Genomic DNA, 12,749 nt, shown 5'->3' on the forward strand with positions numbered 1-12,749 from the left:
CACTGTCAAATAGGGAAATTCTATTCAGTAATGAAACAAGACACATCAGTGAAGCAGATGGTTTTGAAGGTAGTAACAGAAATAGGAGTGTTGGTCTGAGTTAGAATGAAACGGTTTTAAGGATCAAAGTCCAATAGAGTTAGCACTGAAAAATGGAAAGATTCTTTATTTTTGTGAATACACCAAGAATTTGCTTGCTTTAGAAATATTTTGGAAAATTCTGCACCCATTGATGAAGCGGTGTGGTAAAATATGGCATTTAAAGTTAACATTGCCAGCACTTTATTCATGGAAGTCTGGTTCCATGTTTGTACGGGTATTTTTGCTCCAACAAAAAGATAGGTAATATACAGTGAGAAGGTCTGCAAGGAAAAACAAACCTGATGACGATAACCATACAAAAGGATTTAAAGCTCAGTTCTACCATGTGTCTTCACAGCACCTTCAGTTCATCTCTGGCATCTTCAGGGCTGTTCATGCATTGTTATTCTCCCTCAGTTAAAAAGAAAGTCAGGTTTTTTTTATGGCAGTCTGTGTGGAATGTGTCTGCTTCTCAGTGATGGCCTACTGCTTTCTAAAACCTTGGGGTAAACCAGCAGCTATGCTTTTCAAGCAGGAATGGTTTCTTTTACATGATTGCTCTGCTCTCTTAACTACGGCAAAATAGAAATGAAACATAGCTTCAACTGAACCTAAAACTAAAAAAAATAAATATGTCTTGTAGGGACTCCAAGGCACAGAGGTTGAGTGTGAGAAACTTGCCTCACACACATTTACATGAGGCACACCTGCCCCTTTGAAAGCACTGTGGTGTCAGATCCACCACCCTTCCTTTCCCCCACCTTATTTCTAAGTCACAGTAATTGTGACTGCACGTGTGGCTGCACATACATCAATCACCACTTCAATGAGAGACAAAAATCTCATTTTAAACTGAAGAATCTATTTCATCATTCAGAAAGAGCTGTATCTGTTTATTCTGGTTATCTCTACCAGTAGGTGTCATGATACAGCAACCTGTGAAAATTCAGTGTCGTGGGAGATAAAGTGGTTAAATAAACACTAACAGCTGTGGAATTTTATTTAAATTGCTGTAAGTCAGTGGTTAAAATGGTGGTTAATTTTGTTAGATGCTACCACCTAGACATTACACTCCTTCTTTTGGGTACGCTAAAACAGGTAAAAACCTTTGTAAAACAGGTTAAAACCTCTGACACTACCCTAAAATTGTGCAATATACCTATTTCCCTTGTTCCAGCAGCTGAACCTACCATTCAGTGGGGCACACTAACAGTGGGGTGGGTTAGTATCATCCTCCAAAGAATTTCATGATAACCTCTCATTTGAAGACAGAGATTCAGGATGAATGCCAGATTTGCTACATCTGAGAGCAGTCCGCTTAGACGTTCTTGTCGCACATCAAAACACACTTACAGCCATGTCTGTTTTCATGATGATCCTCATTTCATCCTTCCCAGCAAAATAATAAAGAAATAAATAAAACCACCTATCTGGTGTGAGAAGTTAATTAAAAGTAATGGTAACATGTCAAATGGCCAATAAAGTGTCTGGGTTAACTCTGTAATGTTGTTGTGTCCCAGTGGAGTTGCAGTTCTGAATGTATAAGCATCACAGCAAGATATGACTGCAAGTGAATATCTCTATTCAAAATAAGGTAAATGGTCAGAAAGCAGGGAAGAAGTTTTAGCAGATGCGCACGTGCATTCACTGAGATAAGCTGCTACAAATTACAGTACAACTCACGCTTACCTTCTCTTTCAGCACACCAGGCCTGCAGAGCAGCAGGCGCTCAGCTCCCACAAGTGTCCATGTGAGCTGGGGGCAGGAATGCCACAGAGGGTGTTCAGTTTTCAAGCCTTTGCCTGTGCAGACACATCAAAATTTCAGTGGAATAAAATAGCAATGCTTGATCAGATTGCTAGCCTAGTGACTTCTCCTAGTTACATCTCTTGCTACCAATACAAGCACTTGTTAAAATGCTTTTGGTTTCATTTCTGTTTGTTGGTTTTGTTTATTTCTACTAGCCCTTAAATATTGTGGTTAAAAAAAAAAAAAAAAGAGATGTTACATAAACAGAATTGTCACTGCTCAATGGGGGGAGAAAAAAAAGAGGAGCATAACATCACATTAGAAATGAACATAGGTTTCCCTGAAAGTAATGCCTCCTATTTATACCCATGGAAACTACAACAGATACAAGGAGCACAATAACATGCAAATCTGTTTTGGGTACTTTAAATTATTTTTGCAGCCCTCAGTTTGAAGCTGCAACCGTGTTTTTCATGCAGTTGTGTTTGCAACTGGATTTCTAGATTCTTCAAGGGTTAGCATAAGAAAAAAATGGAGTTTTATTAAATGGATTCCTCAGAACAGATGGAAAAAAAGAGCATGCTTTTCTTTTAGTTTTCCCCAGCTCTACAAATACAGTAATGAAGCCAAACATGAGTGTGAGAACAAATTTGCCTGAGGTTAAGGCAGCATCATGGAAGCACAGAAGTGTCAACCACCAGGAGCCCATGAGTGCCTACTATTCTAGAAATATTTCTCAAATGCAGAGCAAAGCAGCTATCCTCTTCTGGGTACTGTTCTGGGGAAAGGTTTCAAAACTGCTGCTGCTTAGCAGCTAGCAGTAACCCAGGTCTGGATGTTTGGTGCCAGCCAATCTTTTATATGTCTGCAAGGTGCTATGCTCACATAAATTAGAATTGAAATATTCACAAGGAATAAATGCAGTGTACCTGCTTGTCATAAAAAACAACCTCTTCAATGCACTTCACCACTTGTTGGTGTTTGTGCTCAGTTTACTCCTCAGTAAGCAAATTCTACAAGCGAAATTAGAGAGCTTGTATCGGTGGAGGAACATGGATCCCAAACTAAATGTTTATCTTAATTTTTGTACTGATGGAAAATTCCATCAATTCTTTTTTTCTTTACAGATAAATGTTTGTATTAGAAAGAAAAGAAAATGCTTGGGAAGGAAAAAAAAAAAAGCATTTAAAAATTAGCCTCTGCCTCTAGTTATTAAGGACTAGATCTGCAAGTGAAGCTTGCCTTGTAGCTTGCAATTTTCAAGTATGAAGGGCAGCAAATGAATGTCAATAAAGCTGCCTGCTGGCTAGGGCAGTAAGAGCTTTTCTCAGCTAGAAGCTATTTCTCCATATAGCAAATCCTTCCCTCCCTGCTACAGAAGATGAGAAGAAATAAATGGGTCAAGCCTGCAGAGTTAAAGCACTCTGAGTTTGTCACCACAAATAATTTTTTTTCCAAAAGTTAAATAAAGATGTTTGAAATAATAATAATATAAAAATTATTTTTCCTGCCTTCCTTTTTTTTTCCTATTTATTTTTCCCTGTGCTTTTCCTGCTATAAGTGCTTTTCTATGTTGTGACTGAGTGTAAAAAATAAACCAGCACTATGAACTGATTAGCAACCATACAATAATAAAATACTAGCCTTGAAGGAAAATGGAAATTTTATTTGGTTTAAGTTTCCAGGAAAGCATTAGGAAAATGTCAATAAGTGGATGTACCAATACAGTTTAGGGGCTAACCTTCTGGAGAGGAGATTTGCAGAGAAGGACCTGGGCATTCTGGTGGTCAGCTGGTAGCCTGTGAGCCAGCAGTGTGCCCTTGTGGCCAAGAAGGCCAATGGGATACTGGGGTGCATTAATAACAGCATGGCCTACAGATTAAGGGAGGTGATTCTCCCCTTCTACTCAGCCCTGGTGAGGCCACATCTGGAGTACTGCATATAGTTCTGGACTCCTCCATTCAAGAAAGACTGGGAAATTCTAGAGAGTGCAGTGAAAGGCTGCAAAGATGATGAGGGGCCTGGAGTATTTCCCTTATGAGGAAAGGCTGAGAGATCTGAGGCTGTTCAGCCTGGAGAAGACAAGACTGGAGGATTCTTATCAGTGCTTATAAATATCTAATGAGCAGAAGTCCAGGGGATGTGGCCAGGCTCTTTTCAATAGATCCCAGTGACAGGACAAGAGGCAACCAACACAAACTGGAACACGGGAAGTTCTATACAAATATGAGCAAAAACTTCTTTACCGTGGGTAACAGGGCACTGGAGTAGGCTTCCCAGAGAGATGGTAGAGTCTCCTTGTATGGAAGTGCTAAATCACAGCCTGAACCAGTGATTGAGCACCTGGTGGGAACGCACAGCCAGCCCACGGGAACTCACATGCATGCAATGCACCTGAGTGACCAGAAGGGCTGGAGCTAGGATCCACCCTTTTCCAGACCTCATTTAAAGGGATGACAATGGAGGTCAGGGTATCTTGCTGGATATCCCTGCCTACTTGAGGTCTTCCAAAGGTATGCAATTTCTCTTCTTTTGTTTCTGTGCCTACAGTTGCTACATTTGGGCTTGTTCTCATTTGTTGTAGCTAGGACTGTGATAGTCTTCTATTACTGCTGTACTTTCCATGCATTACAGCATTACACTCCAACTGAGGAGATATTCAAGACTCACTGGGACGCTTTCCTGTGCGGCCTACAGTAGGGAACCTGCTTTAGTGGGAGATTGCACTTTATGCTCTCCAGAGATCCTTTCCAAACTTTACATTTCCATGATTCTGTGACTCTCCCCCTGCTGAGTCAGTGGTTACTTAGGCTATCAGGAAGAATGTGTACAATCCTATCTATGCACAGTTAGTAGACTGGATCCTTCTCCCAAGTATCCTTACACCTTAATTTTATAGTTGGCTTACCACAGCAAAGGTATACTTACAAAACAAATTATATATATAGTCACAGTAATTAGAATTCCTTTACATTGTGTTTCCAGACATTCATTATTAGACCAGGGAATGAAAAACTTTGCAAAAAACCCTTTTATCACAGATAAATTACCTGATTTGAGTCGTGTAACATAAAGTCTCTATTCATAAAGCAGATAACAAATTTACATTCTTTCCAGCTCCCTTTTGCTCCATTTTCTTTTTTTTTTTTTTCCAGTGGCATATAAGAGATTTGAACAGATTATTTGGGTTGGAATATGAAATCATTTTGCATCCTCCTCCCCAACATTTGATCCAGTCCTGAGGACAGCTTAGCAGAAAAACTGAATCCAATCCCTGAACTTTACATTCTGTACTTGGCACATCTGGAGTACTGTTTGCTAGGGCAGGATATTGGAAAGGAGTCAATGGACCTGGCTCAGGCATTCACAGATTGCATAGCCTCAAGCAACTCGTTTGTCTTTTGTGCCTGTTTTTTTCCTCCCACTCACTGGTATCCATGTGGATAGAGTGGCTTTAGAGCAGTATGATATCTCACTGTATTTGCAAAGTGCAGAGCACAGTGGATTTCTGCTTTTGGTCAATACCCTTATATTCCAAAAGACAAAGATGCCCTTTGGGTCAAGAAACTCCTGAGCCTCTGTACTGGGTATGGCTGGTACAGAGCTAACTTTCTTCACAATAGTCCATATTTTGCTTTGGATTTGTGGTGAAAAGTGTCATATGTTACATACCAACATTTTAGCTATTGCTGAATAGTGAGTGAACTACATCAAGGCCTTCTGTTTTCCACTGTGCTTCCTCTCTGAAAGTAGGCTGGACCTGGATGAGAAGCTAGGAGGGGACACAGCCTTAATGTCCAAAGAGATATTCTGTGTCATATAATGTCACACTCAGATGACATTCTCAATTTCTCTAAAACTAGGGAAAGCTTTTCTGAAGTAGACAATGCTCTGGGACCAGTCCACTGATCAGATGTGTTGAGTGATTCCCTTTCCATCACTCTTTTATTTTCTGTTTTATTCTTCACCTATTAAACACTATCCATTATTATTTTTTTTCTTCACTTTTGCACTTCTGATTCTCTCCCTCATTCTGCTGGAAGTAATGAGCAAGTAAAAGGATGGGAACTTACCTGTTACAGCCTCAAACTGTTGCAGGCCATGAATGTGTATTTTGAAAGCACTGCTCTATGCCTGATCTATTCTTCTAGATTGCTGTATTTGCTATATTTGCCACATCTTTATCTGTATTATTTATTATCAGAGCCAGGATACAGGCTAAGTGCAAGATTGATCTTCTCCCATAGAGTCATTTCATATTCTTAGGTACTTACTGCAGTAATCATCTGTGTGGCATTGCTTGATTTGTGTCATTATTTCAGAACTCATTTTCATGTTCCAGTAATTGGTTTTCAGTAGTGGATGTCAGGGTAGTCCTGACTCTAGTCTCCAATAGCTCAGTTTTATGTAGAAAGTATACATTTTCATTATGAATGACTGACAAGCCTCTCAAACTGAGAGGATTTTAACAAATTTACAGTACGTTTTTAACACAGGGATAGGAACTTGAGGAAGAACAAATTTTTTTCCAAGTTTGAATGGAATTTCAGCAACAAAATTACCTCCACTTACTGTTGTCAGCAGGCACTCAGATCCTTACAGAAAGAATATGAATTCCTTCAGTATAGCTACCTTCTGATCATTTTTGTAACTATGATCATACACATGCTCATCTGCTTTTCCTCATTCAGAATATTCTCCATAAGGGAAAGGCAACTTGCTTACTCATGCACTAGTTTTGTGGAGCTTGAGATGTTCATCATGGCTGAGACAGTGTTGTTCTTTGATGACAAGGAGCAAGGTATCAACCTAGAAGAAATAATTTGACCACAGATCTTTCTTCGTGTTCTGTCTCCAGTTTTCCAGCTGACAATGTCAAGTACAGTAAACAAATCTAGTAAGTTACTAAGCTGGTAGCATTTCCCACTCCCACAGTGTGAGGTTGTTTCTAAAGCTGCTGCCCACAGTTGCCTGCCCTATCAACAAAAATCACCCTGGAATTCAAAGTAAGAGTAATGACTTGCCTCCCCAGTGTGAACAGTTAAGACTAATGAGGCCCAGTGCACTGACACCATTGTCAAGTTCGGTACTCTGGGCCCCAGATAAGATGGGAATTTAAGGAGATTAAAGAACATTCTCCAGTAAGACTTCCTTAGGACAGGAAACCCAAGGGTAGCAGGAAAGATGTGGGGCTGTCTCAAGGAGTTCCAATACCTACAGTCCGCATGGATGAGGTGTACTGAGCCATACATCAGCTTGAAGCACTGGTACAATACCAGCACTGGACATAATGTGAATGCTTTTCTGAAGGCAGACTTAGGTAGGAATACTCAGAGATGTGCCCATACTGGAAGGGATTTGCCTTATCCTAATAGCAATATTTAGACTGAGGTTATCAGGCATGGATTACAGAAGATGTGGCTAAGTAAAAGGTTACTCTGAAGTTATTTTTGAATACCTTATTCAGTCTGTGGCTGGAGGGAGTTCTTCACCTGAGCCATTACTTCCTCAGGAGATTCAGGGCAAGCACACAGTAGGTGGCTGTAAGAGCTGTACTGGATCCAAGAGAGCAAATTTGATTGTGATGCTTGGATCTATATTTGTACACAAAAAAGTGGACTGAGATTTATAGTTTCTCCCTCACAGGATGGGATTGAATTTCAGTACACTCTTAGAAAAGGAAGCTATGGCTGAATCTATGATTCATCCAAAGAAGAGATGAATAAACCCAGTATACAGAGGTAGAAGCAGCTGAAGATTAAAAACTCCATTAGTCTGCTGGAATTTGGCACAGATAAAGCACTTGAGGGCTGAAAGTTAAGTATCTCTGTGAACATTTAAAGGAGGATACATCTAAAATTGCCTCTAAAATTGAAGAAGGCCCTAAACACTTCAGAGAAGGCATCCAGAAGAAGAGGATGTGGTATAAAAGACATACTTGGAGAATGCTTAATGCAGGTTGAGGGTAGAGCAGAAAAAGGTGAAGGCTAACAGCAGGCCTTGAAGGTCATTCGCTGACCCATAACTTTCCTACTTCTCCCCCAAGAGAAGGAATTATAGTTGGAAAGAGGACCCAGAGGGTAGGCTGCTGACATAAATCTCTTACCACTCTTTCCCTAGCCTATTGACCTTATTTGGATTTAGCAAAGCATCTCAAAAAAGTACTGAGGCTGTCTAGTTGAGAAGCATTCCTGGCTAGGAAACAGCCTTCTGGACAAGCTGCTGGTTGCTGCATACTGGCCTTACAAGACAGGACTAATGAAACCTATGCATAATTTTCACCCTTCTTTATGGAAAACATGTGCCAGCGTTGTCTTTTGGCTCAGTAACATAACAGTCTGCCACAGGGTACCTGCTTTGTCCCCTCTGACAAGCAAGAGGCAGAAGAACTTGGAGCTAAGTAGAAGTGGAAGAGAGGAAAAAGGCGCTTAGATCCTAATAGACTTTTGAATGTCTAGAGAGACCACACTTCTATAGTAGAGACAATCTACAGGCTTTCACAAACATGTAGATGTTTAAGAAGGTGAGTAGATGTGAGAAGTAAATGCATCTCTCAAGTGATAGGTTAGCAGCTAGTAAAGAATTGAACCAATATTCTCATATCCAAGAATAAAAGTGTCTTTAAAAAAGACATCCAATAGTTTTTCATTTTCTTAAATAAATGCGGAGTAGCAAAACGGTGTTGCCTCCAGCCACTTTAATATTATAAAATGTTAGTGACTTGGGTCTTGTGATTTACAGACCACACGCTTCTAGTCTTATTGAGGAAATTCTTCATTAAAACAAAGCTCCAGCTAGATAAGCCTACTGGATTTACCCAATTATTTTGAGAAATGAACTTTGGCTGTCTGCATGAATTGGACTGGAAGTCTGTTTTTCCTGTCTAAAGAGAATAATTCTTATAACTTTAAATGCTATGGCAATTTAAATGTTATAATGTTTCACAATCATGTATTTAAACACAGAAATATGTTTATTTACCCAAACAAAACAGAGGAAATGATTCCAGCCCTCAGGTTTTGAATTCCCATTTAAATATGTGAACATCAGTTCACAACTTAGAGATGTTTGTGTATCTATGTACCTTCAAAATACTCATATTTCATAGGCTTTTTCACATTAATATTCACCAACAGTATCACAAAAGTTCTTTTTCTTTTACATAACTGTAAGCAACAGTAATTCTAGAAACACTAGAGGAAAAAAAAGCATAGCAATGTCCACAGTTACAAGAAAAAGTGCACATTACTTGGTCACAATCACAGTCATTACTTGGAAAACTATATGTAACAAGTAGATATAAAATATCACCGATGCCTTAAACTCATTGTCAAAAAATGGAATTACATAAAATTTTGTACATGAAATAAGGCAAATTTAGGAATGCACAAGAAACTTGTTATTCAACAAAAGCCAAACAACAGAACAGATAGTACAGTAAGCATAAACTAAATTACCGTTTCTATATACTTAAAAATAAATCTGCCGTAGTGCACAAAGAAAACACCATTAATGTGTAATCAATATTATAAAATAAGAAATAGAGGGATTGGGAAGAAGTTGGGGGTGGGGAGGTGTGGGGGAGAGAGAGAAGAGTTTCAGTATAGTTGCAGCTGCATCCATTTACATTTTTGTACAGTTTTTAGCTAGGCCTGGGAATTATACAAATCATACCAGAAGTGTCAGTGACCTTCCTCCATAAGAATTTTGTTTAAATTAAGGAAAATAAAATAAATACACACAAGAGTGCAAATTTTCAGATTGTCACTTGCAACCTCTTAACATTCATCACCTATATCCAATCACAACTAGAGGGACTTGTCTAGGACAGCAGCAGTGATCATGGAGTTAGATGAGCTCACTGTAAGAAATCAACTTCTCGTTTTGTTTTCTCAATGATATGTCATTTTTTAAAAAACCCTCAACTTTTTATTAATTGCTAATAAAGCTGCAATATATTACAGAATGGAGCTGAGAATGGTATGAATGCAGGAAATGCATGCTTCCTTGGAAGGTATTCCCTAGATGACAATTTACAGTACACAGGGGAAGAATTATCCAGCATCAAGAGTTACTCATTGTAGAAAGAATATGAAGTTGGGGAGAAGGGCACATTCAGGGGTTCAAGAGAGGAAGGGGGACTTACAATAGCTCCTCAAAACATTTTCAGGACCAGTGAAAAAGTTTACCAAAGTAAAAATGAAAAATCTTGAATGAAAACAAAAAAATCTTTTGTTTTGTTTTTTATAAAAATTACATTTTTTTAAAATACAAGATCCTTTTAATTGCAATCGTGCCCTGTAGCAACAGGACATTTGGCAACGGTTTGCCATATACTGCAGCTTTAAGTCCAATGAGTCAGTATCACATTCCACTAATATTGCACTTGGATCTTGGATCAAAAAACATCACAGCATCTTCTGTTTCCTCCACGCGTTAGAACGAGTTAATTGCTAGCCACTGTTTTGATATTTATGCTGACACACTAAAACAAAAGCAATAGGCTGGACACAGTAAAGTACCTCAGAAATACCAGAGGTCGAAGTTCACTTGAAGCACCTTAACACATCACTTTATGGATCAAGAACAGTGTGGCATTATGGTAATTAACTCTCCTAAAAAGACTGTGCGGCAACTGAAGTGTGTGCTCTGGGAAATCAAAATGTCATTAGTGGAAACTCTGAGATAAGACCAGGCCGGTGTGGGGGTCACGTGACTCAGTTCTGCTGCAAAATCAGGTTTTCCAGTTCATCTGCAGAACGCAATAAAAAGGCGGCTGACTCCCGGTACCCTGCCACCAGCTGCCTCACAGCGTTGATTTCGGTGGGGCTCAGCTGGGGCCTGGAGCTCGTACTGCTGGAGGAGCCTGAGCTGCTTGCTAACTGCCTCTTCATACTGAGATCTGTTGGACCTGCAGGCAACAAAGGGAAAGAAAAGAAGGCTCAGATCCCGCTGCCAGAGACGTTTCACCGCTGCAGGTTTGTAGCGACAAAACCACAGCAGCAAAACTGTGGATTTGTACTCTCAGTTGAGTGCCAGAGAGAAGCAGCGCATACAAGTAACAGTTCAGCTACCATTCCCTTGATAGAAAAACAAATCACTGTGGTTCCTATATGACAGGGGTCCTTAAAATTCTGCTCACGTGACACAAGTCCTCTGCCAGCAGGAACTTAGCCCCTGGGGTATCCCAGCAGTGTAAGCTGCTTGACCTGACACTGATGGGATCTGCTGCTGGCAGGCAGGCCATCTGCACACTTGCATTCATTATCACAGCGCACTGAGCTTACACCCTCTAGATATCTATTTTCACAACTTTCTGTTGCTTCAATTAGCATGTGGCCAGATTGTGAATCTCTTACTGACATAGATAAGTGGTCATTCACTTGAATAGCCCCGATGCCATGTGTTAAATAGCCGGTCATGAATGACCTGAGGTTGGTGACGATCTGGCTGATATAGGTAGGAACACACTGTAAGTTTCTCGTGGGCTGCATACAGCTAGCAATATACTGCAGGGACCCTGTAAGGTCTGAGCACTGGCAAGAGAACCTGCGGCAATCGCCACATTCTGCTGGCAGCAACCAATGCGTTCTCATCAAAGAATGCTCTCAAGAACATGTTTGCTACAGCAGAAGACAGCATTCCCAAGGTAGGCTGCAAATTACTGCAGCTAGCAAAGCCACCTGCAAGCATGAAGTCTAGCTTTCTGGGGAAATTCCCTAGACCACAGTTATCAGCTAAGGCGTGTGGTGCTTTGATGAGGTGTCTGTCTTTTCCACAGAACACCGTTTATAGGTTTTTTTTTTCTTCCTGGAGATTTATACAGTCAAAATTGGACTCAGATATCCTTATATGTTTAAAAAAAGACCTATCATAGAATCATATCACAGAATCGTTTGAGTTGGAAGGAACCTTTAAAGGACATTGAGTCCAACTCCCCTGGAATGAACAAGGACACCTACAGCTACATCAGGTTGCCCTGAGCCTGATCCAGCCTCACCTTGGAATTCTCCAGGGATGCAGCATCCACCACCTCTCCGGACAACCTGTTCTAGTGCTTCACCCTCCTTATTGTAAAAGGCTTCTTCCTTATACCCAGTCTAAGTCTCCCATCTTTTCAAGGGAAACCATTTCCTCTTGTCCTGTCACAACGAACCCTGCTAAAGAGTCTGTCCTTCCTTCTTATAGCTCCCCTTTAGATACTGAAAGGCCACTATGAAGTCGCCATGGAGCCTTCTCATCTCCAGGCTGAACAGCCCCAGCTCTCTGCCTGTTCTTGTAGGGTGGGGTTCCATCTCTCCCATACCTATGTAAGTAAATATCAGGAAGTTTATTATATGCAATCCTGGATAAATAGCATTCATTCTCTTGACAGTGTAGCAAATCTATACTTTTATTGGGCAGAAGATCAGCCTAATCCAATATTAATCTTCTGGGAACTGAGATCAAGTTATCCACAGCAGTGCATCTTGCTTTCCTATTAGATAAACATCACTGTTCAGTTTCACCTGGAAAAACTGTGTCAGGGCCAAGGCTTTCTCAGCACTGGCCCACTGGATACATGGTCTTCTCTAAAGAGATTGGAATCATTATAAAATCTAGCATATTCAACTTTAGATTACTAAACACACCAATTTGTATTCCAGAGATGTACCTCAATCTCATCAGAACCACAGAATTCAAAAACACATTTTCTAGATTAAGCACTACTCTCAAGAGTTGCTCTGATTTCCAGAAGCTGAAAACCTGGTCAAAAACATTCTTGTTTTCTTTCTTTTATGTTTATGCAACAGTATGGCTGAGACCACAAAGAATGCTGAAATTGCCATGTCTCCATTTTCCCTGAAGTTAATGAAAACCTCCCCTCTACTGAAAGGAGAATGGGGCTATGAAAAGAAACTATTCAAACCGAAAGGGTC

The 12,749-nt window shown here is 40.2% G+C and overlaps 1 protein-coding gene across 5 annotated transcripts in view; it reads right to left on the minus strand.

Moving 5' to 3' along the window:
• Nucleotides 1–8,784: 8,784 nt before the first annotated feature.
• Nucleotides 8,785–12,749, minus strand: part of NOL4L (nucleolar protein 4 like) — a 188,479-nt gene continuing 184,514 nt past the window's right edge. For all 5 annotated transcript variants that reach the window (XM_015282617.4, XM_015282618.4, XM_015282616.4 and 2 more), the window contains one exon: nt 8,785–10,741. In XM_015282617.4, the coding sequence (XP_015138103.2) occupies nt 10,548–10,741 (194 nt within the window). In that variant the 3' untranslated portion in view covers nt 8,785–10,547. The remainder of the gene's footprint in view (nt 10,742–12,749) is intronic.

The sequence above is a fragment of the Gallus gallus genome, chromosome 2 (assembly GCF_016699485.2).
Source record: "Gallus gallus isolate bGalGal1 chromosome 2, bGalGal1.mat.broiler.GRCg7b, whole genome shotgun sequence".
Classification (NCBI taxonomy): domain Eukaryota; kingdom Metazoa; phylum Chordata; class Aves; order Galliformes; family Phasianidae; genus Gallus; species Gallus gallus.